Here is a 27,391-nt window from a genome sequence, read left to right as displayed (position 1 = left end):
GTGCCTTGGCTGATACGGGCTACCTAAGTAGTTATGTGAGTCACTGTTTGATTCTCCTCAGCAGGCTTCCCCCTCGTAAACCAAAGCAGATAGTCATGGAATTCCAACGGCAAGCTTTGTTCCTGGTGGGGACAAGGCAGCAATATGCCAGAGAATGGACTTCTCTTAGGCATGCAGTGGCTAGGAGCTAACTAGCAAATGGACTTCCCCAGCCTCTGCCCTTGACCAAGGAGACTGTGAGGGCCTTGGGTAGCGAAGCTCCAGTTTACCTAGCATTCCATCCACAGTAAGTTAAGCCTGGGAACTAAGACTGCATTGGCAAGATTCTTGACATACTACTGTTAGTGCTGGTGAGGATGTGATAAGATGGCCAGTTTTTTATGTCACTGGTAGGACTAAAAATTTATACCATTCTTCTGGAAAGTAATTTGGCAGAGTGTAAAAAAGGCTTTTAAAATGTCCATTCCCTTTGGTCTGGTTTTCATATTTCTAAAAGTCTGTCTTAAAGAAATAGGGAAGTGGACATAGATTTATATTCAGAGAGCTAAACTAATATGAAACTTATAAGGGAAAATTGGAAAGAATCTAAATGTCTTATAGAAGAGGCATGGTAAATCATGTCAGTTATGTAGCTGTATGATGGGATACTTTGCAGCCAACTTTAAAATGCCTAATAACATGGAGAAGGGCTCATGATACAATGTTGAATGAAAAAAATCTGGGTACAACATTTTATATACAGTATGATCCCTCTTTGTTAAAAAAGAGAAAGATATATGTTTATATGTGATAAAAAGGCCAGAGGTAACACAACACATTGTTATCAGTGGTGGGATTCTAGGTGATTTGTGTTTTCTTTTTAAAACTTGTCTGTGTTTTTCAAATTTTCTACAAATGAGTCTGTGTGACTGTTTTTTTCCCCTAATTATAAATGTAGTAAAAATGTCTCTCCACACTCTACATGGCACCAAAAAAGACCCCTGCTTTTCAGAATTTGTAGGCAAAAAAATGGTTTATGTTAGGGTTCAATTTGCCAATTATCATAATGTGCAAATGGATTTCAAATTCTCCAGCTTTCACATTGTGCGGTGAGCATGGCCGCTGTTGCCAGCACTGGCATATGAGCTCCAGCACGGCCCATCTGCTGCTCAGGCTCGGCTTGGCTGACACAGATGTATTTCATTTTGTTCTTCAGTTTGGCAACATTTTCTCTTTTCTCATTATCATTGCTGGGATTCATTTTGTTTACCAGTTTGTTGTTTTCTTTTGTTCCCTTTTGTGAAGAGGAAGAAGCCAACAATGGAAATTCTGCCTTCTGAAAATGCAGTCCTTGTCCTTCGGGATCTTGGGCATGTATTGCTAAAATGCTCTCTTTCTGATGCTTGCAAGCCATTTCAATTGTTTTGATTAGTAGAAGGCTTTGTCGTGTATTTTTCAAAGAGCTCAGCATTCCTTTCCTCCTCCCTCCTCCCCACCCCCCCGCCGCCCCCCAGGAAGATTTGGAAATGGTTCCAAATAGAAATTATAAACATTAGCCTTGAGCTATGCTCTCTCCATCTGGTGTTTGGTACATTTTTTTAAAACTGAGGCTCATGTTGTTTGTTTAATCTTCATCACTACTGCAGAAGCTTGAGGAGTGAGACTTACACTCTGCCCCAAGCACCCTGCGCTTAAGAAGGGATTTTCAACTGAATTGATTTGTATTTCAAAGAGCTGGGGGACAGTCAGCCAGATCGCCAAGAATTTGCTCAAGTGAAACTTGAGAACCGTTAGAATCATCTTAGAGATTTCTTGAATGGATTTGTTGGGATAGGATGGCTGCTGTTTGAGAAGCCTTTTTGAGCCTGACACTTTATTTGGAAGAGACATTCTTTGTAAGACTTTGTTCTGCTTTTTTCTCTAGGTTACCCTGAAGAGACTTACCCAATTTATGACCTTTCAGATTGCATCAAGCATAGGCAAGAAACAATCCTAGTGGATTACCCTGACCCAAAAGAGCCCTCTGCCGAGGAAATAGCTGAAAGAATGGGAGTGATAGAAGAAGGATCATCAGGCCATTTGGGGTGGGAAATGCCTGCTGACCCCAGAGCTCAGGAAGATAATTCTGTTACCTCGTGTGACCCAGAGGCAGAAACATGTTCCTGCTGTTTTCATGAAGAAGAGGATCCCGCTGTCTTGGCAGAGAATGCTGGATTTGGTGCAGATAGTTACCGTGAGCAAGAGGAGACCACCAAAGAAATGTGGCCCCGCGACTTGAGAGATGAAGGGCCAGGCGTCAGTGCTGATAAAGCAGATCCAGGGGGCATGCTGAGGAAGCGGGACCCCCACCGTTTAGAGTACAGACAGCCAGTTTGGTGAGGTGCCCATTACTCTAGTCCCAAGGTGACCTTTCTCTCCTCTCTGATTTCATCCTTGGCCCTGTGCCCTGTATTTCATTCTCTGTGTTTAAATATCATAGCCAATCAGGCCACTGCCATGGATATCATGTGTCCTTCCTGGTGCTTACACACCTGTCACCTGTAAAACATCACAGTGATCAGTATGAACACAAGACAGCTTCCCTCTTTCTCTTCCTGCCTTTCCTCCATCAGAGAGTTGATCCACTGAGTAATTTTCCATCTATTGTAATTACAGACGGGACCACTCAGGACAGAGGTCTGACTCTTCGTGTTAGGAGTAACAGATGGTTTACCTGTGAACGAACATCAGATTATACATGATGAGGACATAAGGTTGTAAGAGTGAAGATTTCAGAGTCCAGAATGCCTTATTCTGTGGGCCTTGAGCAGGTTAGTAGTCCGCTGTGCTCAAGAAGAAAACCTTTTTGTTAGTGGGGATGGTGGGGCCAGAGCAGGGTGAAACTCTGCTGTCTGAACTGAAGCCCCTTGCTCACAGCAAGGCCCTTTTTAGGAGCACCCAGGCTGCCTCAGATCTCCACTTTTCTCAGAGTAGAAGATTCCCACTGACCTGAGAATGAACCCAGAGGCTTGTTGGGGGATGGTTTTGCTCTAATATTGCCTGGATCTCTAGCTTCCTTTATCCCTGTTCTGCTTAACAGAACTGCCAAATGCATAAGTACCTTTGTACCTCTGGTCTTCAGTGGCCGGAGGAAACTTGAGTTAGAGACTTTAGTCCTTGCCCTGCAGAGCCAAGGTTTGAGGATTCAGGAAAGCCTGCCGAAGGGTGGTGGTCCTGCCACGAGATACTCAGAAGGCCAGGGAGCCAGTGACGGGGAGAGAACTGTTGCGCTTACAGGCAGTCCTTGCTTAGATGCTGTTTCTGAATGTTGTACCCTCTGGGAAATTTGTCCTCACAACAAATTCAATTGAAACAGAAACGAGGAGGACTGAGCTTATAGACCAAGTGCCAGCCCAGCAGGGAAGTTGCAGGGACCCAATGTAGCAGTGCCCAGGAAGAGACCATTTGCTCCATATTTGGATATCTGAGTCTACTGAGAAAGCTGGGCAAAGTAGGAGGTAGGTTAGGACTGGGAGGATTGTGACCAAACCAAAAGCCTAATCTCTGAGCTGCCATCTGTCATGTGTCTCCTTGAGGTAAGATGTATTCTGTCTAGTAAGGATGAGTGAATTCAGTTTACAGGTAAGACCTAAGAGTTTAAAGAGGACACATTCCTGAGGATATTCCCAGTCATGAAATGCAGAAGACTTGAAAATTAAGAAATCATGTAAAGGTAGACTCGGCTTTTAGAGTTCCATTGTGCCTGGCATGAGCAAGAGGCCAGGAAAATAGTTTAATCACTATTAAATCACATAAGCATAAACACTGCTGTCACAGGTACAGGATCATATTAAGATAATGTATCAGCTACAGCTGTGCATTTCTTGTTAGTTAATGACTACAGAGAAAAGTCATTGAAGACTGAGTCTATAGAAAGCATATTGTCTCTGTGTGGAACATTTGATTCACTTGTAAAGAATACAGTTTAAAATGTACTGAAAACAGTCTAGATGTAATGTAATGCCGAAGGCAAAAAATAATGTAGGTGCTCTTTACTGTTTCGATAAATTATTTTTTGTGTTGTTTCTCTTCATTCACAATGAGGGGTTGATTTATGAGAAAGAGTTCTGGGACCCTGTTTTGAATTTCTTTTTTGCCTTAGGATATGATTCCCTTATTAGAGGTATGTATTTGTTTCCTTCTAGCTTATTCACTCATTTATTCATTCGGCAGACCCTGCTCAGAGCTAGGCAGTGGGAACAGAAGGCTCAATTCCTACCTTTAAAAAAAAACTCAGTTGAATGTGGGAGCCTTATCCGATTTATTTTTAAAAATGAACTGTGAACTATAAAAGGGCTCAAGATTATGAATTCTGCAGGCAGGGAAATGTCGGTCACAGTTCCATCCTTGTCTATTCTAGTTTCAGAATCTGGCCAGCTCCTTAACCCCAAGAACCTTGGCTTTCTCATTCTAAGGCTGGCGGGTCAAAGTCCAGGTCTCACAGGGTAGTTATGAGGATTAAATGAAATCATCAGTGCCTATAAAACAGCACTATCCTATCTCATACAGGATAACCACTCAGTAAGCCGTAGCTACTTTACTTTTATTGTACAAGGTTTTATGCTGTATTTGAGATATGGACCCAAATCTATAGGAGCACAAAAAAAGATCATTTTTGCTAAAGTACTTCAAGAAACTTCACAGAGGAGGTGGGTCTCGAGGGATGCTAAGAACTTCTCAGCTGTGCAAGGAAGAGAAAGGACATTCTTGGCAGAAAGAGTGGTGGTAGAGCAGTGGGGTGTGAAAGTAAAAGGGTGATGTTCAGGTATTTTGATGAGGCTGGTATGTAAGGTGTCACATAACCAACTCTTTTTTGGAATGTTAATCTTTGGGGGAAATTGGCTTATGGAAATAGTTCCTGCTGGAAGTACTAAGACCACGATAGCTCTTGCTGCCCTGGTTCTTGGTGGGTTTATATAGCAGGAATATATTTATGTATTTATATTTCAAAAATTTTAATGCACTTTTCAATAATTTCAGATTAGGCAATCCTTTTTGGATTTTTCAGAATTATGTTATTTTTCAGGGATGACAATTATATTTGTATATACAATCCAGGATGACCAAAATCATGGGACTGGTTTTTGTTGTCATGCCTGCTGTCTCTTTCCTCCTGGTCTTCATCTCTCCAGAACTGATCTGGGCTGAGTCCCCTGGCACTAGGTCTGCAGTGACTTTTAGGCACCGTGGCAGAGCACAGTCACACCTCTGGGGGCAGATAGTTGGCCCAGGAAACAACTGCATCACCTGGGACCATGCTTGGTAAATCAGGTGGGTGATCCGGCCAGGAGATCCCCTTTCCTGGTCAGAATAAGAGCACAGGGAGAGTACCTCCTTAGTTCCAGGACTAGTGCTATGTGAGCTCAGGAGCCAGGCCCAGAGAGCTGCATAGAGGAGTGCAGGCACGTTTGGCCTCTAGAAGAGATGGCTTGTGAGGACCCCACTCTCTGCACCCTCTATGGCCTGGATGATCCAATGACTTATGGTCCAGTCTGGGGCACTTTGGGAAAAGGGAGCTTTAATTATGCCAGGATAGTAGCTGTAAACTAGGACTTGGGAAAAGGGAGCTTTAATTATGCCAGGATAATAGCTGTAAACTAGGACTCTCCATGGACCCTGTCCAGGGCTATTTACAAGATTTGTCTTTAACCTGACCACTAAACAACGAAAATCTCTTTCCTTTTTAGTAGTGCCCTGCAAATGTTATTTCCCAGAGGCAGAGCCAAGGAGAGAGGCCACAGTTCAGGTAGGAAATGCTGTTGACCACATTAAAAACTCCAAATCTGGGGTAATAAATAAACCAACCCTACTTATTACCACACTCTTAGATTCCCTCAACCCAGACTATTTATATACCAAAGGAAAATCTAATACTTCAGCTACCCAGCAATGAGAAAAACATGAAGTATCACAGACTTTGCCTTGACCATTTTCACACAAGTGTTTCTAAAATGTACCTAACCTTATGTTTTTCCTTTCCCATTTTCTTATACAAAGTAAATAGGCCAAATTTCCCCTTTTTCTTGATTACTCCTTAACTCCTCTAAGCACCAATTTCCTCATTTACGCACTGGGAATAATACCCGCCTCGCAGTGCTGTGCGCAGTGTCTGTCCAGGGTGTAGCCTGTGCTAGGTGCTCATGCCAGTGCCACCAACAGCATCACACTCTGTCATCAAGTCCTGTGCTGCTGGGCTGTCGCCCGTGACACCCTCCAAGGCTACCCTGACTGCTGGGAATGGCCCAGAGCACAGGTCCTGCAGTCTCTGGGTGACTTCAGTTTTGATCTCCTCCCTCAGGATCAGACCCATAGCCTTCATGTCTGCTTCCAGCCACAACTGCAGCCTCCCTTGCTGTTGGCTTCAGATATGCCACAGGCCGAAAAGAAAATTCCCAAGTGTGTAGTATGTCCAAGTCCTGTTTAAACAGGTTAGGCTGCTCTGCATAGGGCTACAGGAACCCAGTGGCTGGGTCTTCATGTTATTTCTACTACTTGGGCCTTTCTCACCTGTTATTCAGCTCTATGGTCCTGTTTTTGTTCGTATGGGCCAGGCCCACAGGGGTTTACTTAGGAAGCAGCAGCCCATTCTTCCAGCTGGCACAGCTGCCCCTGCAGAGGATGCTCTAACTTAAGTACCTTCTGTCCTTACCCTTCTAGCCCCTCCAGCCTCTGCGTGTGTGGTCCTGACCATCCTTAAACTTGACGAGCACGGCCAGAGGGAAGACAGTTTCCACCCATATGTGATGGTTTCTAAACGAGCTATGATCCCCTTGTTACCACCACCCTCCTGCCCACCCCTGAGCCTCTTAGGACAGAAGGAATGAATGATGTAGAAAAAAACTTTTAGGTAAGAGACATGTTTTTTCTTTTATAGGGGGAAAAAAGTGCACAGCAGTGTTGAAACAGTTCAAGTTTAATTTGTTGATATATGGTTTGTGGTCTGTACTTAGACAAACACTAAGTTCTACAACATACATAATGTCAACATGGGAAAATACCAACTTTGTCATTGCACATACCAATAAATAAATACATTTGCTCCAGAATACCAAAGAGTTTATTCAAAAAGTCACTTAATAAAAGCACAGTTTTGCAAGTTTGTCTAAAACTTGATGATTTTGAACAAAAATAAAATGTCTGACCACTCCAAAATAGGAAAAGACAATCTTGTGCAAATAGACATACACATTCTAGGCATTATGAAAACTGGCTAAATGTATGCTCCCAACAAGAGAAGTGTCACCATCCTAAGTCCCCTTAGTCACCAAATGCAGGATTAAAGAGGCCAGAGTCGGGCTTCCCTTTCTAAGCCACTCTGTTACTCTCTAGGAAATTCTGGATCTCGGCCTAATCTCCAGCTCTGCCTGGACCTTGATAGGGAAGGAGGGAGGGACAACAGAAGAGAAGAGGAAAGGGGTGTGACGTCTTTCTTAGGAAAGAAAAAAGGCACGGTGATGAGCTAGAAAGTGATGAAAGCAAGGATCAACTTTCATTCACCCTGAATCCTACTGCAAGCTGTGACAGTCCAACCTCCTTATTTTGTAGGTGAGAAAACAGACCTAGAAAAATCACGTGGTTTGCTCAAAATCACATGGTTACTAAGTGCAGTAGTGCTTTCTGTAAGACCAACCTGCCTCTCAACTTGGTTGGAAAATTCAAAAACCAAACCCGTCCCAAATACTTCTGCTGTACCTTTCCCCCCATATCCTGAGATGACAGAAAATTACAAACAGGAGGTATGGGAAGGACAGGTGACCACTAAACTCAAACAAGAGCCCATCCTCTGGCCTGTTCCTGGGGCTGCTACAGTTCGACAAGCCAGGGCCCAGGGCAGTGTAGGGTCCCAACGCTGGGCCCTGAGTGCAGTGGAGTCAGGCCCCACTCAGTGCTGGGCACCAGAAGCAAGCAGACTCATTCAGCTATCTGGAAAAATGTGCTCTGAGGGCCACCTGGCATCCTGAGGTCACAGGGGTATCTCAGCTGGGGTGAAGAATTGTAGAGAGGGACAGGCCAGTGTTAACCACAGGAAGGCAAAGCCAGGGACTCCATCTAGGAGATGGAATTTGTGCTTGCATAACAAAGCCGTGGACACAGCCAGCCCAGCCTCTCCCCTCACTGTAAGGAAAGCACAAGCATCTTAGTTTGAAGTCATCACTGTGGCTTGTTAAATTCAGAACTGCCTCTAAATATATGGTAAATTCATTTAGAAGTAAATGCCCCACCATTTCCAGAGCAAAGAAAGATGTCTGCTTCTACAGTTTTGTTGCCCTTGTCACTGAAGGAGGTGGGCCCCAAATTGTCTTCTAGCCTGTGATTGTTGTCTTCTAGCCTGTGATTGTTGTCTTCTAGCCTGTGATTGTTGTCTTCTAGCCTGTGATTGTTGTCTTCTAGCCTGTGATTATCACACTCCCTGGCTTTTAACACCTGTCCTCAGCATGGGTCTGGACCTTACATGCTCGTTCTGAATTAGTGTCATGGTTTTTAAGGCACATTCAACTAGAATAAGTTCAAATTCATCCAAAAGCACACATGCAACACACCAATTTCTTCAGGTAATGCAAAGTGGGAACTGAAGAACTAAACTTTTTGGGATGGTGTCTTCCTTGGAGAACCTTGGGAGAAAGAGTTGGTACTTTCCAAATTATACTTTCTGATCAAAGAGCATGAAATGAACAAAATCCACCGGTGATCATAACTACATCCTTATTCCTTTCCTATTCATCTGTAGAAATATGATTGTAATAGGAAACCTCAATTGATTGTTCACAGATTGCCCTTTGCCCCAAATACACGCAGAGACACACAGACACACAGACAGACACAGAGCACCTTGGAGCCAGAAGGAAAGAAAAGCCAGAATTGGGGAAGAGTTAGGGAAGTGAACTTCACTGCTCTGTAGAACTGTTTGGGGGCAGAGGGCATAGAGTTTGGGGGTGTGGCCCCAGGAGGAGTTAGAGCTAGGAGCAGTTACAGAGGAGCTGCCTAATGTCCCAGCTACCCAACACCCTTAGGGACTGCTCATTCCATCACCAAGTTCCCTGCCCAACCAAGGACCATCTGGTTAGAGAGTATGAAGGGCAAGAACTCTTACTGTGGGAGAGGCTGAGCCCAAGTGGTCTCCAGGGGCCCTGGCAGCTTTATGAGTCTTTGGGCCCATGGCTATGAGGCCAGTGGTCAAGGAAAACCAGCATCACCAAGAATGGGGTCTTAAGAAGGTGACTCGAGTGCTACTGCTTGTCACTCAATGCCCAACAGAGGGTTTTGTTGCTGAGCTACCCTTTTCCATGCCCAGGCTGGAACTCTCAGGCCACATTCCTGACCCTACCAAAACATCTGTCAACCCTCTCCCCTGTGTACTAGAGGAGAAAGCAGGGGACTAGTTTTCCATTGTGCTTCTATCTAATGAATTTTCCACTCTGCCACCAGGATCCCCTCTCTCATGAGGATCCAGAATCAACCTGTTCTACCTTAAAATCATTGACCCAGAGAAACAGCTTGACTAGACTTCAGGGATCATCTACTTTCCATCATTCTAAATGTCAGCAGGTCTCTCTTTTCAAAGTCAAGAGAGGAAGAGCCAAACTGGGACTATGGAAAGGAGGACGGCACGACAGTATTTCATTGGCAAGTGGAACAGCTCCAGTATAGAAAGTTCTAGTGCCCTAAAGATGGCCCCAAGTCAAGAGCTGTCTAGAAACTAGACCATGTTAACAAAACCTGGATCACTGGAGGGGCCTCTCACAGAGACATGCCCCAGGTGTGGGCAGATCCCTGCTAGAACAAGAATGCCTTGCTTTAAGCACTCAACGTAGGAAAACCCAGATTACCAGGAAATGAGAGCATACTACTCCCACTGAAGTCAAAACAACTTCACCTCAGAGCCTTGCTAACATGTTTAAAGTATGATTTTTACTTTTTAAAAAACCAACTTCTATGTAGTCTTTCCAAGCAGATCTACTCTGAAGTGGGGAACAACTCTTGCTTGCTTCCCACTGATTTCTGATCTCCATCTGGGCGAGTAGCCTCTGTCAGGGTAAATGACAAATATGCAAGACTTTCCAAGTCTTCAGAGTAGATGGTGCCATCCAAGGAGGAGGGCGGTAGAGAGAGATCAGGCGCAGCCCTGAGCACTCACAACCCACCTGTCACACCTAGATAGCAAAACGGGCAGCAGCCTTGCTAAGGCCTGCCCTCGGGGAGGAGCCAGGCACAGGCCAGTCCCTATCAGACAGACATGCAAAAATCCAGACAGCTTTCAGCAGGGAACTGCCCAATTTCCCACTGAAATGGTTTCAATTTCACCACCTCTTGACATTTCTAAGTCTCTGGAATCAGGTGCACGGGCATGCAGACTGTGCCCTAGGAAGGTCAGAGAGAGCAGTTTCTTGGGGGATGGTGGAAACAAGGAAATCAAGGGAGCTGAAACTCCGAACTCTGCCCCTAACCAGCCAGGTGACCCAGGGCAAGTCCTATTTTCTAGATGCTCTCTCAGGGTCCTGCCACCTCTGATCGCTTGTGGTTCTAAAACATTTCCTGCTCTCCTTACCCTGTCCCATTCCCAGCTAAGAACAACCACATACAAGCCCTCAGCGACCACAGCCTAGGCTGACTGCAGTGGGAGCTGAAGCACAGACAGGAGCTCCAGGCACGCCTACCTGTGTGCAGACTGGGGCTGGTGTCCTGGGGTTTGTGCAGGGACTGCTCAGCAGGGAGCTCCCGGGGCAGCTGACGGAGCTCCAGGACAGCCCTGTCCCCATGCGCCGCCTGTACGCTGAGCCTGCGTCCTGCAGGCCCCATCCTCTAAGAGATCTGACCTTGGGGGCTGGCCTCCTGCCGCCTCTGTGCACACAGAGAAATCAAATGAGCTCAAACCCTAGGCCACCAGCCACTTCCCACAGCCACAGCCGGGCCCCTGCAACCCTGGCAAGGTCCTGCCACTCACCTTTCCCCATCCCCGTAACTCTTCCCAGGCCCAGCTGAGGCCTTCTGAAGCTGGAGGACTTCCTGTAGTTGTAAGGGCCAGGCTTGGCTACCCAGCCCTCTGCTCTGTAAAGTAGGTGTGCCCTAACACTTACACTAACACACCACACTCGCTGTGCCCCTCACAGTTGGGCTGAGTGCATGGCTGGGCCCCAGCAGCCCTGCACTGTGCTTCCTCTCCCTCTACACCTCTTCCTGCTTCCCCGGCTGAAGAGGCTGCTCAGCTTGGCAAACATGACTGCAGCAGGATACTAACCCAAGGGTGGGGGGTGTGTGTGTTGATCTTGGGGCACAGAAAGAATTCACGCTGGTCCCTTCATATCCCCCACTCCTCTGCCTCAGCAGTGGAGGCGCAGGAGCCAGTTCCTGGATGGCTGGGCCCGGGAGCCCACTGAGAGCCAAAGGGTCACCTGGCACGAGGCCTATGTACAGGGGGTCGGCAGGGCTGTCTCCGCAGGCAGGCAGCTCCACTCCAGGCTGGGCAACCCCAGAGGGCACGAGGCGGCCTCTACTCGCAGGCCAGCTTGCTGTCGAAGCTGGACAGGGCAATGGCAAAGGCCTGCAGCGCACACAATGGGTAGTTGTAATCCATGGTGAACACGTCCTCTGCTACACGGCCAAACTGCATCACAATGTAGTCCGCTGGAGCCAGGCACAAGCGTGGACAGAGACAGAAGGGCAGAGCAGGGATGGCGGAGATGGGGAAGGACAGACACCCAAATCACAAGAGGGAAGAGAAAGCGAGAAGCAGAGAAGCCAAGAGAATCCCAAAGGAGGTAAAACACAGACCAATTGGGAGAAGTGGCAGGAGAGATGGAACAGGTGGCAAAGGAGAAAGATACATACAAACACCAGGAGACAGGGAAGAAGAAAGGAAGTCCATTCAGAGGGTGTTCCCACGCCCAAGACTCTGCTGAGTGCACAGAATCTAGGGTCAGGGCTCCAGAGAAGGTTCCTCCAGGGCCTCCCGGTCATTATGGTTAGAAAGTTTTTTACATCTAATCTAAGCCGTATAATCCATGTCCTTAAACTCTGACCTCTACGGGCAGGGCTAGGTGAGCTGAACCCTGAGCTAAGGGCCCCGGGTATCACGTGGACAGTAATAAGGGCAGAAACACTCACGGTCATTGCCGTGGATGATCTGGAAGTTCTTCACGGAGGCCTGAGTGACGCGCCCGTGGAAGTTGAGTACGTAGGACTGTGTGTCATCATTCCAGACAGGCGTCTTGTTCTGCAGCTCAATGATACTCTCCGTGTTCTTATTCTGCCAGCGTGCTAGCAGCGTCTCATGCTCCTGGGAGGGCAGCCTCAGCTGAGCCAGGCCCAGGCCTTGGCACCATGACCACCCCAAAGAGGGATCTGCCCCAGGGGTGGGAGTCCTTAGAGTTCCCTAGACCTCCAGGGCTTCTCACACTGTGTCTCTGCCACGCATACACACCAGCTGGAGTTCTGCCCTTAGATGCTCATGCAGACGCTGGGATAATGGGGAAGGCGGGTGGGATGGGGCAGAGACTCACGTTGCGGGGCCGGATAGAGACTCTCTCGTGAACCATGGTCATGCCTGGGACAACCACACTCATCTTCCGCGGCCCCTTGAAACCTAAAACATTTGTTTCCTAGGAAATAGAGACAGAGAACTCAACACTGGCCATCTGAGGACTCAACTTACCTACTGGAGAGACTGGGGGGAGGGAATAAAGATGAGCAGCTTTCACCACTCACATGTCTAATAGGCACCTCTAAACTTACCATGTCTGGAAGTGGGCTCCTGAATCTCCACTCTGCCCAAGTGAGCTTCTCTCACAGTCCTTGCTCCAGTTAGGAGTGTCTCAATTCTTCCATCTGCTCTAACTACTTGGAGTCATACTTGACTCCCCCCTCTCCCTCACACCCCACTTCTAATCCATCAGCAAATTATATTCAGAATTCAACCACTTTTCACCACCACCATCTCTCACCAAGATCACAGTACTGGCCTTTAGCTGGACTCCTTGTTTCCTCACCCCCCCGCCCTCCTCCCCGTCATCTGTTCTCCACACAGCAGTGAGTGGTCCTGGTAAGTCAGATCATTTTCCTCTTCAGTTCACTCAGAGTAAAAGCTAACGGTCTTACCTCGACCTGCAAGGCCTCAAGTAATATGGCCCCATTACCCCCTCTCTTCACTGCCCTGCATTCTCTGCCCTCCTTGCTATTCCCCCTGCATGCCAGGCATCCAGGATTTTTGCACTCGCTGTGTTCTCCCCGACACCTGCACAGCTGGCTCTCACTTCCTTCTGGACTTTACCTAAGCACTACCTCGGTGGGGCCCTCCCTGCCATCCTTCCTAAAAGGACATTCATAGCCCTCTTCCCTGCTTTATTTTTTTCTTCTTACTATTTATCAGAATGTATTTACTTTGCTTATATGACTGTTTTATAGTTTATCTCCCCACTAGGGGTTCACATCCCATACGGGTCTATATTTGTCTCTTTGTTCACTACTATCTCTTCAGGGCCTCCAACAGCACCTGGGGCTCAGTATCTGAAGAGAGTCAGACTGCCTCCCCAAAGCCGACCAGCAGGTGGCACCACTGGACCATACAAAACAGCTATGCATTCCCAGGCTGATGGTACCAGTCCCTCATTCTGAAATGAGATGGAGAAATCCTTTGTGTTTATATTCCAGTTTGGTCATCTATGAGCTGTGTGACATTGGCAAGTGACTCAACCTCTGATCTTCGATTTCCTCATCTATACAATCTAGAAGATAGGATGGAGCTCTTAGGTTGAATATTCAGTGAGATGATTATGCAAAGGGCCTTACAGTCCATTCAGGACCTGAACACCGGAGGGAGGATTGGAAGGTTGCACCAACAGGAACCCAGGCCTTCTGCCTCCTCCTTTCCAGGAGGCATCCAGGCTGGGCTTCAGAGAGCCAGGCCTAGTCCCCAGAACTTGCCAGGCAGATGGCCAGCTGTGTCCTGTCCCAGGCAGGGGCCACTCCACCACGCCTCCATGTCTGCCCATAAAGGTAGACGGGATAGGCCACAGACAGGTAGCAAGTCCTGAGTGTCACATCTAACTTGGAGACCAGAGACCTGGGAGCCCATGACTCACGTAGCATACAGCAGCCAGCTCCTGACGTAAGGTTCCACTTTCCAAAGTAGAGGATGATGCCTTCTGAGGGTTGACTCCATTGTCATAAACGGTGAACTTTGTGCCCATGAGGTTGGACCTGAAGGACAGGCACGCATCAGTACAGGGTCATGCACCCTGTGCCCCAAGGCATGGAGCAGTTCAGAGGCTGTCCTGTGAGGAGCCTGCAAAGTATTCTGGGCTGGGCCAGGAGCGGACCTGGGGGCACACTGCTCACGGAACCCCCATCTTTGAAGGCGCTTCTTGGACAGAAGGCCTCGACTTGCTCTGAGTTTAATCAAAGAGCATCTCGGTTCAGTTCAGGGAAATCTGAGTTCCACAGAAAGTCTCCCTGGAGGAACGGGAGTGGCTCCCCACACGGGAGGTGAGCCACCAGAGTGGCATCTGACAAGACTGCAGAGGGGACTCAGCACCCCGTAGAGGGTGGAGATGTTCTGCTCTGTCCCATTCAGCCTGTGAGCTTTGGTCCAGCCCCATCTCCAGCTTTAGCTCCTGACTGCTAAGCTTGATTTATGCTCCCAAATCGGGCACTCTTCCCTCACCTGAGACCTAGCTCAGAGCCTTTTCCCCCACCCTAAGGCTGCTTTCTCTTCCCTCAAGGGCTCACTCTCAGCCATGCCCCTTGGCACTGACCATGGAGCTAAGGCGGCTCTTCCACGGTGGCCTACGTCATCACTGACATCCTAGGGTTTGATCCAACCCTCATGGCGGGCCTGTGTCCCCTCTGCCTGGGAGCAGCTTAGGGTAGGGTGTGTGAGGCCCATCTTCAAATCGGCTCTAGGCTGGCACAGACCTGGGCCTATGGTTGATCTGATAGACACGACTTTGGGAGAAGATCCGACCCCTGGCCTGGATCTCCCTCGGGGACAGGAGATGCCCTCTACAGAGCCTGCCCCTGCCTGCCCCACCCCCACCGGCCTCTGGGGGAGTGCGCGTACCGCAGTTTCCCGATGTAGCTGTCCCCTCCTCGAGACAAGTCTGTTGGGTCCACAGAGATGAGGTAATTGGAAGTTTTACTCTTCTTTCTCTTCCTTCCCGCCAGGAGGAACACCTTGGGGGTGGAGCAGGGTCATGTTCCAGGCCCGGCCTCCGGTCCACACACAATCACGGGTGCCACTCACACACCTGCACTCACGAGTGACTCCCTTGCTTCAGCTCTTGAACATACGTGTGCACACACAGATACACTGACCAGGCACGGAGGCTTCTGTCTCTTTGGGGGAACTGGCAGGTCAGTGCTGGAGCTGAGGCTTCAGTCCCATTCCAGCCCCCAGGACTTCAAGCCCACAGGGTGAAACCGTGTGTCCAAGCCAACCTCACCTTCTTCCCATCCTCGCGGTCCAGGTGCAGAAAGTAGGTGGGGTACATGCCCCGGTCCATGCCCTTCTTGTCCCGTGTGATGCGGCACTTGATGGTGATCCCCTGCGGGGCCGGCCTCAGGGCGAACTCCTCAAGATCCTGGACCTCAACATCCACCGACGGCTCTGGGGCTGGGGGGCTGGGGGCTGAGGCTGCCTCCTATGGAGGAGAGAGGAGTAAGCCTGAGCCCCAGGGACCCTGAGCGGCTGAAACTGGTGGTCTGGGATCCAAAGCTGCCCCAACGTGGTCGTGGTGGGAGACAGGGCAGGCCCCCTGGGATGTGGACCCAGCTATCCTGGCCCTGGGACCAGCAGCTAGCTTCCTAGCCCTTCCCTCACCTCAGCAGCCCTGGGGGTGGGGAAGGAGGAAGTGGGCAGGTTCTCAGGGGCCATCCTGTCCAACGCCAGCTCCCCCCACCCCCCAGCCGGGCTGAAGAGACCGGGAGGACAGAAGAGCCCAGGCCGGAGAAGCTCCTGATAGGCCCCTGGGCCCAGCCCCTGGCCCAGAAAAGCCAGCCCTCCGTCCCTTCACATTCATGTTCCTCCCACCTGGGAGACACTGCCGCCTGCCCTCTGCTGAGCAGGGCCCTCCTCACTCACCCTGAGGGACTTCCTGCTCGTCGCAGAGCTGGGGCGGGGGCTGCTGTTCAGCTGGGAGGAGCTGGAGCTGTCCTCGTCCTCATCCTCCTCTTCCTCTTCGAAGCTCACGCTGCTGGAGACGCCTGGGCCAGGCAGAGGGGCGGGAAGGGACGGGTGGTCACACAGGCACAGCCGGTCACCGGTTCCCAAGCTCTGTCTGAGTCACCCATACACACACAGACATACACATGCAGAGCTGCGTGTACACACGTGCATCCACACACTCCCACACATACATCCAGATGCACACAAGGACGCTTTCTCTCTGGTGCGTACGAGAGCTGGGGCTGGTCCCTATCCCCAGGTGCAGCCGCCCTCCCAGCTTCAGCCATCAGACCCTCCCTCTCTAGCGGTCAGGGTGCCCTGTCTCTGTGTAGCAAGGCCTGAGTTGAGCTGACCCTGCACTGGGAGCCTCCACTTCTGGCCTCAGGCCTACTAGAGGCCTTGGCTAGCACAGGCCGTGAAATCTCGGGAAAGGCCCGACTCGTTACTCAGCCTGATGCATGGGGCCCAGCAACTCCTCTCCAAAGCCTGCCTGGGCCCCCTGGCTACGTGCTTCTTCACACCTGGGATGCCATCTCCAGCCTCAAGGTGCCTCAACAGCCCTTTCTCCAGGAAGCTATCCCATGGTGGGGAAACGATGTGGGCAGCAGGTTTCCTGAGAGGATCTGCCTTGCCTCTCAGCCTCCTGGCCCTGCTCCCCCTAGCTCAGCAGACAGAGAGGGGGCACGTTTAGCAAGCAGGAGCTTTTTCAAAGGAACCAAAGGGAAAGGAAACCTGTCCCCAAACCTGGGCCTCCCTGGGGGCAGATGGGGATGGGGAGAGACAGGGCTGGGCTGTGGGCTGGTCGGTTACCTTAGTTCACACTGCTTCCCTTAACTCAGCCTTATCAGGGGCCCCTCCCTGCCCAAGTTTCTCATTGCTCTCCGAGTGTGCCCCACACCAGGGCCTGGGAGGGGCTGGAACAGACACAGGAGAGTCACGCTCCCCAAGAAAGGTGCATCTGAGAACCTGGGGCTGGGCTTGGGGGCGTCACTGGACCCCCACGGGGCTCACCCTTCCTCTGCATCGTGGCACGGATGTCCTGCCCGCTCGGCCGTGTGCCCCCACCAGCGGCTGTCTCCCCCTCGTCCCGGGCGTGGTCTGACTGGCCCACAGTCAGGATCCGCATGGGGCCTCGCGCCTCGGACTTGTCTTCTGCCAGTGCTGCTGGCCCGCCGGTGCCTGCAGGCCATGGACACTCCTGAGTCCCATCCAGGGGTGGGGAGGGTGGGGGGAGAGCCTGGATTCTCAGATGTCCAGGAAGAGGGTGAGGGAAGAATGGGGGGACCCTCTGAAAACTTCACTGGCAAAACCGATTTTTTAAAAATGAATGACAGCTGTCTGTCAGCCTCTTAATGATCAGTGAGCTAGGAAGGGGCATGGGCTCCGTTTCTTCTGCCATTCCCCCACATCTGTGGCCGAGGGTAGGACTGAAATGCCTCACATCCCAGGCAGACAGCAGCCAGCTCCAAAACCAACTGCACAGTGAAAAGGACAAGACGGAGAACGAGGCTGGATCCGACACAGCAAGGCCACCACTCGGCACGGACGCGGCCAGCTCCACGTCGTCAATGCTGATCTCTCTCCCTCACACACGCAGACTCACATACGTTGTTAAAACACACAGGGCCCCTCAAAAAAGACAGGTCGGCATACACTTGCTTTCCCGGATGGAGGGGCTCCCATCCCCCGTCAACCTTCCTGCCCAAGTTGCCACAGCTTCAGGACCAGAAGCAAGGCTCTACCCAGAATGCTGCGGTCAGCTCCACAAGCCCACGGACCCTGACACACCACTGTCCAACCACGACCCAGAGGCCCGGAAGCCACTCCGTGTGCAAGGCTTGAGGAGCAGGGTGTCTAGCCAGCAGAGACAGGACTCAGGGCAGGCGCCCCTGTAACTGTCCTTGATCTCCAGGGATCTTCTCTGGAGAGGCAGGAGCAGAGGAAACAGACTGGTCTGTGGGGCCCAGAGGGTGGAACTGGGAGCAGGGAAGAGTCGAGGAAGCCCATGAGATGCCTGAGCACTGCCCAAGGTGGGGACGGGCTGCCGGGAGACAGTGAGCCCCCCGGAGGGAGTGTCCTGGTCAGGGCGGAGGTAGAGGCGCTCAGGCCCCCGGGTGGGGAGCTGGACTTCACTTCCTGGCAGCACGCGAGGCCTGCCCACACCCACAGGCCAGCCCGGTGCCGCGGGAGCGAGAGGGGGCCTGTGAGCCAGCTGGGGAACGGAGCCCTGAGTGCCACATAGGGCCCTCGCCAAGGCCTCCCACCCGGTCCCTCACCCCGAAGTCTGGAGGATAAGCCTCCTGCCAACCCCACAGAGGGGGCTGGGCCTCCTAAGGAGGCCGGTAGTGAGGGCAAGCCAACCTTTGTGCCTCCCCTTCTTCTCCTTCCCAGAGGCCGCGCCCTGGCCCCCCGCTGCGGCGGCTGCCTTGGTTCTCTTGGCTGAGGCTGGTGCTGTGGGGTGGGCAGCTCCCAGTGGCACACTGGCAAGCGAGTCGGCCTCCTGAACTGCTCAGGAGAGAGCAAGAGAGAGAGAGAGACGGGCGCAAGGTGAGACCAGAGCTCCAGCACAACACTTCCCAGCTCCCCCACCACTGGCCAAGCCCTGCCAGGGCCTCCACACGCTGTCTCTGCCAGGCAGGCCAAGAGGGAAGGAGGCGGCACCACCCCAACACCTGCAGGGTGATAAGTCAACACCACGGCCAACCCAGAAGCAGAGCAGTCTGGGAGGGGGAGGGAGAGCGTCTGGAAGAATGTGGGCCATCGAAAACGGTGGGTGACAGAAAAGCTGCAGCCCCTGGGAGAGACCACAGCGAGGGCCAGCACCCCAGGGAGCTGCACTGGCCCCACGGGATGAGCCCGAGGCAGGGCAATAACGGACACCAGGAGCCGCACGCCAACAGCGGGGTCTCGGAAGGGCCACTGCTGGGTGTCTCCACGCTCTCCACACATCAGAACCCCAATCTGCTCAAGGTCCTTGGGTGGTTTCTCAGTGCTCTTACGATGACCACCGACATCCTCCTGCAAGTCTGGCCTTCCCCTCGGCCTAACTGCACACTCCTCAGCTCCGGGGCACCCCACGTCCCAGGCACACCAGGCTCTTCCAGTGCCTTGTACGTCCTGGACTCCCTCCTGCCACGGGGCCTTGCTCTTGCTGTCTCACCGCCTGAACCGCCCTCATTGCTCCCGCCCACGCTCCCACTAACTCCCATTCATCCCGCAGATTCCAGCTCAGACATCATCTCCTCGGGGAAGCCCTTCTCTGGCCGCTAGCCTGGGAGCAGGCTCTCTGCCATTCACTCACTGGGCCCGGCTTCTTTCTGCAAAGCACACCTATAACAATCTATTTCATTCTCTCTCTCCTCCTAGACCTTAAGGTCCATAAGAGAACAGAGACCACATCCGTGTGTGCTCACCCTGGACCCCCAGCCTCTAATCCAGAGCCCGACACGAATAGACCCTCAATAAATATTTAAGCACTGGGTAAATATACAACGTGAATGAGCATGGCCAGTAGGTCAGAAACTCATCACTGGGATAAACTGTCAGTTCTGACTTATGTCAAACTCCCTCATCTTCCTCTGAGAATGATCCCCTTGTATGTAACACCAAGAGCCAGCAGAGGGCAGAGCAGGAGGCAGCGGAGACCACAGGGGGCAGGGCGGGCGGGGCTCCTGGAAACCGGAATCCCAGGTCAGCCAGCTGGGTAAGCAGCCTCCGCAGAGCTGGGGAAGCCCGGTCCCGTGAAGACTCAGCCCGGTCTGGAGTCTCAGCGGGGGACAGCATTCAGCTTACTGGCTCTTGGAACACACCATGGCTGCTTCAACTTTCAAAGCCCTGAGACACAATTTTCCTCACTTTTCAGGGCAGGAAACGGACCCAGAGAAGGTAAGTGACTCGCTCACGGGGACCAGCGAGCAGATGACAAGCGAGCAAGCTGTCTTCTGACCTGGACCGTTCGCTCTGTCTCAGAGGGGCTGCAGTCTTTCTGCGGGGCTGGTCCTACCCGGCACACAGTCGGTGCTCAAGAAACACCTGCCAAAGTGACCGCACAGCTGTGACCTGCCAGACTCTCTCAAAGCCTCAAGACGTTGGCTCTGGCGCGAACTGGCAGGGCCCGAAGTCCCAGGAGCAGGCTCCCCTCCCACGGGTAGCCTTGGATGGCCAGATGCCAGGCTTGGCAAGGCCGGGGCAGTGATGCCAGCCTCCACTGGATGCAGAACAGCGGGGGCCTTCTCTGCAAGGCACTTCCGCCACCCTTGGGGCAGCACCCACAGACAAAGCGTGCGGAGAAGGCGGCCAGGTTAGGGTGGGGCCGGAGGCCAGTTCCATGTGCAGCAGAGCTGGGACTGCCTCCCAGAGACTGTCCCCTCCTCTGAAGGGCTTCTCAGGTGGAGCACAGACACACCAGCTGTGGCCCCAGCTGCTGAACTGAAGCACACAGGGGCGTTGCTGTGAAGGGGCCCCGAGGCGAGGCAACGACCAATAGACTGAAGTGGCTGGAGGCAGCAGGCCCTGAGGAAGCCGCAGAGGAGGGGAACACCGTGGCTGCTTCCAGCTGCAAAAGCCAGATGCCTGCAACCTTCTTAGAGTCACTAGCTGATGGAGAAGCCACCGTGGTTGCTGGCACCAGCAGGGGGCAGTGGGGACTGAGTCTGAGTCCTCCTTTCAGGCTCAGAGAGACCAACCCTCCGCTCAGCCTGGGGTCCTGAGCAGGACGGAGGGTGCTGAGCACTGGGCTGCAACGGAGCCACCCCGTCCCCGCGCCCAGGATGAGCTGCAGGGAGTCCCCTGCCCAGGGCACTCTGCTGAGAACCAGAGTGTACGAAGACGGGAGGCTGCTGGCTACCACGGCTCCGTGCAGGCACCTGCAGGCCGGAAGCCAGGGCACTGAGGGCTGGGGAGCCCAGGGCGGGGAGGCAACAGGTGTCTGTCACAAGAGGCACTGGGCAGGCAGGAAGCTGAGATGGACCCCTCTCAGGAGGCAGAATGCTGGCGGGAGCTGACCCTTCTGCTCCTGGGAGCTGCCTCCTGCTCCCAGGGAAATGTCTCAGATCAGAAACCTGGGCTTTTGAACTCCCGGGTCCATCAAGCTGTACCTTCTGGCCCCAGCACCTGGCTCAGGAGCCCAGGGCTCCAGGTCCCAGCCTCCCTCCGCCTGCCCCGCTCAGCTGCGCACCTGGGCTGGGAGCCGTGCTCGGCCTGGGCACCCCTGACAGGATGAGCCCCCCACCTACCCAGGTCAGCAGGAAGTCCCGGAGGGGCTGCCCAAAGCAGTGCCGGGGCCTAAAGCTGCAGCGCAGGGGCCTCCCCAGGCTGTCCCGAGGGCGGGGGTACCTTGGTAGCTGGCGCTGCCGCTGCTGCTGAGGTAGGACTCCACCAGGGGGGCCTGCTCCTCCGACTGCCGGGCCCGCCGGCTCCGGGGCCGCCCGTCGGCGTTGGCCTGCACCATCAGCGGCTCCTGGCGCTTCTTCCTCTGCTTCTGCTCCAGCAGGGCGCGCTACAGAGGCAGCGGACAAGCACCGGGGTTGGCGGGCCCCGAGAGGGCGACCGCCTCACCCAAGGGAAGGCGCCCAGACTGGGACCGGAGAGGACCTGCTCGCTCGGCTCAGTTCTAGAGGTCACAGTGCGGTCCATAGCCCACTCTGGCCTCATGTTCTTGGTGCCCCAAGACGTGGGGTCCAGCGGAAGCCGGCAAGTGTCAGCCCAGGCAGCTGCCCTGGCAGGATCACAGCACAGACGTCCAACTGCGGTCACCCAAGCTGCCTGCCGGCAGAAGCCCCAGATGCCGGGGCAGTGCTAATGCCGAGCTGGTAAAGGAGAGAGCTCGCCTCTCTTCTCCTGGGAGGGCCCCCTCTCCCCACCAAACAGGATCACCCCAGGAAGCAGGACAGCCCTCCCCCCGGCCCTCGGAGACCCCAGCCCAGACTCTGGCCGGGACAGCCAGTGCTCACCACCCTTCCGCCCGGCTCCAGCCTCACTCACCTGCCGGTCAAGCTTCTGCTGCCTCAGGTTGCTGCCCTCATCATCTAAGACACTGCGGACGGAGAGACGAGTATTCAGGGCCTGCCCACAAGGAGCCAGGACAGCCCAGAGGCCACCCCCAGCAACGTCTGGTCTCTTTAAACCCCTCCCGTCATGGCTGCTGGGCATGGGAGGGGGAGGAAGGGTGAAGCTACTATCTGGGAACCAGCTTGAGACAGGAAGCCATGAGCCATCTTTCTGCCGCTTTGGGGACTTATCTCCTGCTGGGATGCCTGCTCCCCAAGGACTTCCCAGTCCGCCCTGCCCCAGTAAATATAGAGGAGACACTCCCCTTGGGCCCATGAGCAGGGCCAGGCCTGACTGAGATCCAGGGGCATCAGGCACAAGCCAGGCCCGAGGCTGGGCTTCAGACCCAAGGGCCTGTCCCTCCAGCTCCATCTTTCCGTCCCTTCTGGTGGAGGTTGGGTCTTCCGAAGCAGACTCTCTCCCCATCTGTTTAAGGCAAACTCCTGGCTCTCCAGGTGGTAAAGTGGAAATGCTGACATTGCCCACCCCCCCCCACTTAAAGAGGACTGAAGGTCCCTCACTTGGGAGAGTGAAACTATGACACCGACCAGTCCCTCGGGACGTGGCTAGGGCTGGGTGCAGATGTGCGCAGGGCAGACACAGCACAACAACGCACAGCCCAGCAGCCGGCCACCAGGCCCTTTCCCTGGCCACAGACACAGTGTGGGCGGCTGCAGGGCATCAAATCCTTGAGCCCCTACCTATGACGTTGGGACGGGCAGCGTCATCTCACACAGACCAGCTCTGCCGCCAAGTAAGGCAGAGCACAAGTAGGGATCCCCAACCACTTAACTTTGTTTCTAGTCTAAGACACATGCACGAGACCTAGGCCCAAACCTATAACGCCAAGGTCAGGACAGCTGCATGGGGTGGGGTTGGAGCCTGAGGATCTGAGCTCTGGGAACCCCAGGCTGCCCTGGCCCAGTTATTCCAGAGCCTGCCCGTGAATCAGACCTTGTGTGGATGCCTGCACAGGTATGTCCAAGTGTGTTGTTGGGTTTGTGTGTGAGGCTGTAGGAATATCTCATGCGTGTGCACTGGGAGATGTCCAAATGTGTGAGGGCATCTACATGTGTAAGCACATACCTGAACATATATGCATGCAGACGCCCGTTTAAGAGGTGGGTGTGCTTGTGTGTAGCTGAGTACAGTACACACGTACGGGGGAAAGATGAGGTCACATCACCCTGAAGACAAGGTGAAGCATTTCCACCTACTTCTGACAGCAGTAGCCCTTTCCAACTGGAACAATCGACCTGAAGCGTCGTCTCCGCTCAGGCAAACTACCTGTGCCGGGGAAGCCAGCCAAAGGGGGGCAGCCAGTCCATGGACTGCAGACAGCCCACCGCCCACCTCTGGCTTTGCCACCTCCCTGGCCACAACCTGTGAAGACTGCATGCATACTTTGAACTAGCAGCTGTCCTACCTACTTGACATCTGGGAAGGACTTTCCTGATGCCCATGGGCTGCTCTACACGCAAGAGGAGCCCCAGTTGTGATCTGGGGCCCTGCACAGAACAGCCCCATTCGCCAAACCCTCAGCTGCCAGAGCACAGGAGAACACACTAGTCAACAGACATGCTTCTAGTCAAGGCCTCAGTCTGCCTAAAGTAGCCCACCTGCCTAAGAGCGCACAGCGGCACATGGCCTCCCTGAGGGCAATGCCAGGCCCAGAGGACAGGAATAGCTCTGAAAAATCCCAGCTGGCTGGGGTGGTGAGTATCCCATCACAGAAGGCCGCACCGCAGGCTGGAGGGGGGCACCAGGGTGAGCAGGATGCCTGGGAGCCCTGTCAGGTCCGAGAGGCTACAACTCCTCCTCTTGTCTCTCCACCTCCATGGAGAATGCAAGGGCAAAACATCTTCAAAGGGTGAGTGTGCAAACACCACTGTGCACTGTGGTCTGTGGCTTCCAGGATATGGGTGACAACTACAGTCTGGCTCTGTGTGCCACCTGGCCGAGAGGAGCAACGGGGCCTGAAATCCAACTGCGCCCTGCTTGCCAAGCTCTGTGCCTGGCCCACACGGGGTGGCCTGCCATCTCAGGCATGTGCTGGTGGTTGAGCCACAGGAGCCCATGTCACCTCCACAAGGCAGTGCTGGCTCCTCCCCTTCCTGCCAGCAGGAGAGGCCACTTCCTGGCTCACTGGGATGACGCAAGCCACTGCACTCTCACAGGGCAGGGCCGGGGGCAGTCATCTGGGTCGTCCTAGCCCTGGGCTTGGCTGAGCAGGACACAGACGATTATTTCCATGGTGCCGACACCATGAAAGGCACTGACCCCTAATATGAAGGGGCGACATCCCACTGAGAGGTAAGCTCACATTAGCAATGCCACCTCCAAACTGCTGGTCACAGTGGCTGCTCGACTGACAAAAGGTGGTTCCAGCCAGTGCTCCCCTCATGTCCTCATCCATGCGGGGAGGACGTCTTCCTACCACAGGCCACTGTCCCACTGCCATGGACTTGGCACGCAGTTCCATGAAAGCATCACTTCCTCTTCCTCTGTCTCCACCCCATTCCCTGATGGGGGAGAATGACAAACAGCCTTAGGCTTTAGTAACACTGGTCAGAAGGTACGATTATAGGTAGAATGGACTTAGTCACTGGCCTTCAAAGAAAGATGGATGAACACAAGGGTGAGGCTTCGGAAGAGATTCCAAAAACTCGGATACCCCAGAAGTGCCTGGAGAGCCGCCCACCTCTTCCCTCACCACCAGGCACGCTGCAGGAGTGGAGGATGCAGGGCTGGGGAGAAGCAACACGTGCTTGGTGAACAAGAACATGCCTGGCTGAGCAAGACCCATCCAGGAGGGCCGACAACCCAGCTAAATGAGGCGGCTCCGAGAGTGGGCAGCACCACGTGCCGGACAGCAGGCTCCTGGCACAGCACGGCGTTTCCAGGAGAGCCGCAAAGGCACCAGGTGGACCACACTCACCCAGCATAGGCAAGCTTGTACCGGGTGGTGTTTCTGCCCAACAACAATGTATACGGAGCGCACAACATCTGTCCCTGGTGAATGACAAAGAATCCCCTGCACACAGCTGAACAATGACAACAATGATGGCCGTCTCCAGGGAGAGCAGAACCAAAGCTCCTCTCTCCTCCGCAGCAGGCCCAGTCCCCCTGCCCTCCCCGTGCACCAGATGTCCCTGCCTTCCCATCTCCTATGACGGAATCTCTCCTAGGCATCTTCCTTCCTCAGGACACACCCAGGCCTGCCTCTTTCTGACCGCACTGTTCTAGACAGCACTAAACGATAACCCTGAGTGCAGACAATAATGGCTTTTTAATGACTCGGCCTCCTATTATGGAACCACTGCCAAGCCCAGGCTGCCAGCTGCAGCCCCGCCAGGAGACTCAGACAGGAGACAGGGCACTGATGGATGGGTCTCCCAGCTGACCCTGGCGGCTCCTTCACGACGGTCACCTCTTGCTGAGGGGCAGACCAGGGAGGCCCAGGGAAACACCAGTCACTGGCTCATGAAGGCCAGAGAAACCTGGTCTGCTGTGTCCACCCGTCCATTTGCTCTGTGAAAGGCCAACCAAGTGGCACCCTCACCTCCCAGGAGACAGCCCCTCCACATCCCCTTGCTTCTTCTGAGGCGCCAGACAGGTATCCGAAGAGTGAACCATGTGTGACAACAAAAGAGTCAGGGACATTTCTCCCATGGCTGGAAAAGCCAGACTTGGCCAACATAGTTAGGAAGCCGGGTGCCCCCTCTCTTAGACCCCACCTCCATGCTGCAGCTAATCCACCAGAGCTGACCAGAGGCCTGGCGGCCAGGCCAACCTCAGGGCAGACCCACTCTCCATGCCCACTCCCCGCCCTCTGCCCTCCTTCCTTCCCCTCAGTCACAGTGGAACCTGCCCCTGCTGGATTCAGGCAATCAGGGAAGTGGGCTGTCAGGGGAGGAAAGACCACCCAATGTGCCTGGCTGCAGAGTCTGTGGCGAATGCCAGACCCCACCCGCCCACCCAGCATGTCTAGATCTGTGGCTTCTGCTGCCGAGTGGCTAACTGGAACATCGCGGGAAAGACACACGGTGGGGGCTGAATGGGGGTGGGGCAGCTCCAGAAGGGAGAGGACTACGCTGCTCACAAGAGTTCCAGCCTCCCAGGACGAGGCGTCTCCATTCCAGCCACTGGCTCCCAACCTTACCAGGTGAATCCAAACTGCTGGGGGCACTCAGCCTCCCTTGATAATTCAGACCTGCTGGGGAAGATGCCCCAGAATGAATCCTCCACCTTACACTTCCTTTTTTAAAGCAAGTGACTCAGGTGATTCTAATGCTCAGCCATGCAAATAGAGACCAGGAGCCAGAGCTGGGGATCTCTAAAGAACAAAAAAGAAACTTCGGAGCTGCTCTAAGGCTGGAAGCATGCAAACACAGCCTTCTGTTCAGAGGGGGGAAGAAATTATAGTGTGCAGATCAGTGTGGCCCCAGGTAAGACTGTGGAAGGGGTCGACTGAATAGCTAGAAGGGACATGACCATTAGGATTAGGAGCAAGGCCAAGTGTGCCAGCAAGGCAGGGCACACGTCCGCGGACCTATCGGAAAAGACAGGAGGACAGTGCAGCCAGGCTTCCGCGTGGAGCTGCAGGGACCGGCAGCGATACCATGCGGGCGAGACAAAGCCACGTAAGCGGTGTGCTAGGCCAGTCAGACGGACAAAGGTTCTGGCAACAATGGGTCACGCCATCATCAAAGGAGGTTTCTAGCATCATGTTTCTCTTGGTTAGCGAGTTTATCGATGACCTGACACAACGCAGCCCTCTCAGCAGACTTACGGGTGACACAAAGTAGAAGAGATACTAACTGTTCACTAAGAGAGTATGAACTCAGAAGACCCTGGAAACCTAACAGGAAGTGGTCAAGTCTTACAGATGGGCCCCCAAACCCAGGTCTTCCCACGCAGGCAGAATGGAGGAGACAGGGCTTGACATCAGCCTGATGAAAGACTTTGCGGTTTTGTTTACAGAGGCCTTGAGGTGATGGATCGGTATCAAAGCCATCCCATGGGGTGGTGAGGCCTGGAGGGCAGCGACAGGAGCAGAGGTCCAGAGAGAGGAAATAAAAGCCTCACTCTGCTCGGTGCTGGACACCTGGACAGGCCACACCCAGGACCCTGCCTGCGGCTCCAGGATCCGTGCTGGAGGAGGGCAGA

General features: G+C 53.5%; 2 protein-coding genes across 8 annotated transcripts in view; one reads left to right on the top strand and one right to left on the bottom strand.

The window, feature by feature from the left end:
* The window catches only part of RIC3 (RIC3 acetylcholine receptor chaperone), a 50,792-nt gene extending 43,220 nt beyond the window's left edge, over window positions 1–7,572 (top strand). For 3 of the 5 annotated variants that reach the window (XM_082476360.1, XM_082476359.1, XM_082476362.1), the window contains one exon: window positions 1,904–7,572. In XM_082476360.1, coding sequence (XP_082332486.1) covers window positions 1,904–2,358 — 455 coding nt within the window. In that variant the 3' untranslated portion in view covers window positions 2,359–7,572. The remainder of the gene's footprint in view (window positions 1–1,903) is intronic. The other 2 variants (XM_082476361.1, XM_082476364.1) reach the window with 2 other exon arrangements.
* Window positions 7,573–9,218: 1,646 nt separating this feature from the next.
* The window catches only part of TUB (TUB bipartite transcription factor), an 84,685-nt gene continuing 66,512 nt past the window's right edge, over window positions 9,219–27,391 (bottom strand). The window contains exons 2-12 of one of the 3 annotated variants that reach the window (XM_082476352.1): window positions 22,157–22,208; window positions 21,509–21,671; window positions 18,536–18,679; window positions 17,186–17,353; window positions 16,091–16,212; window positions 15,453–15,650; window positions 15,071–15,183; window positions 14,094–14,211; window positions 12,516–12,614; window positions 12,121–12,292; window positions 9,219–10,857 (exon numbers count right to left, since the gene is read on the bottom strand). In XM_082476352.1, coding sequence (XP_082332478.1) covers window positions 10,721–10,857; window positions 12,121–12,292; window positions 12,516–12,614; window positions 14,094–14,211; window positions 15,071–15,183; window positions 15,453–15,650; window positions 16,091–16,212; window positions 17,186–17,353; window positions 18,536–18,679; window positions 21,509–21,671; window positions 22,157–22,208 — 1,486 coding nt within the window. In that variant the 3' untranslated portion in view covers window positions 9,219–10,720. Of the gene's footprint in view, window positions 11,641–12,120; window positions 12,615–14,093; window positions 14,212–15,070; window positions 15,184–15,452; window positions 15,651–16,090; window positions 16,213–17,185; window positions 17,354–18,535; window positions 18,680–21,508; window positions 21,672–22,156; window positions 22,209–27,391 lie in introns of those variants that run through there. The other 2 variants (XM_082476353.1, XM_082476354.1) reach the window with 2 other exon arrangements.

The sequence above is a fragment of the Balaenoptera physalus genome (genome assembly GCF_965194825.1).
Source record: "Balaenoptera physalus genome assembly, chromosome: 10".
NCBI classification, from domain to species: Eukaryota; Metazoa; Chordata; class Mammalia; order Artiodactyla; family Balaenopteridae; genus Balaenoptera; species Balaenoptera physalus.
This window is presented reverse-complemented; position numbering and strand designations above follow the sequence as displayed.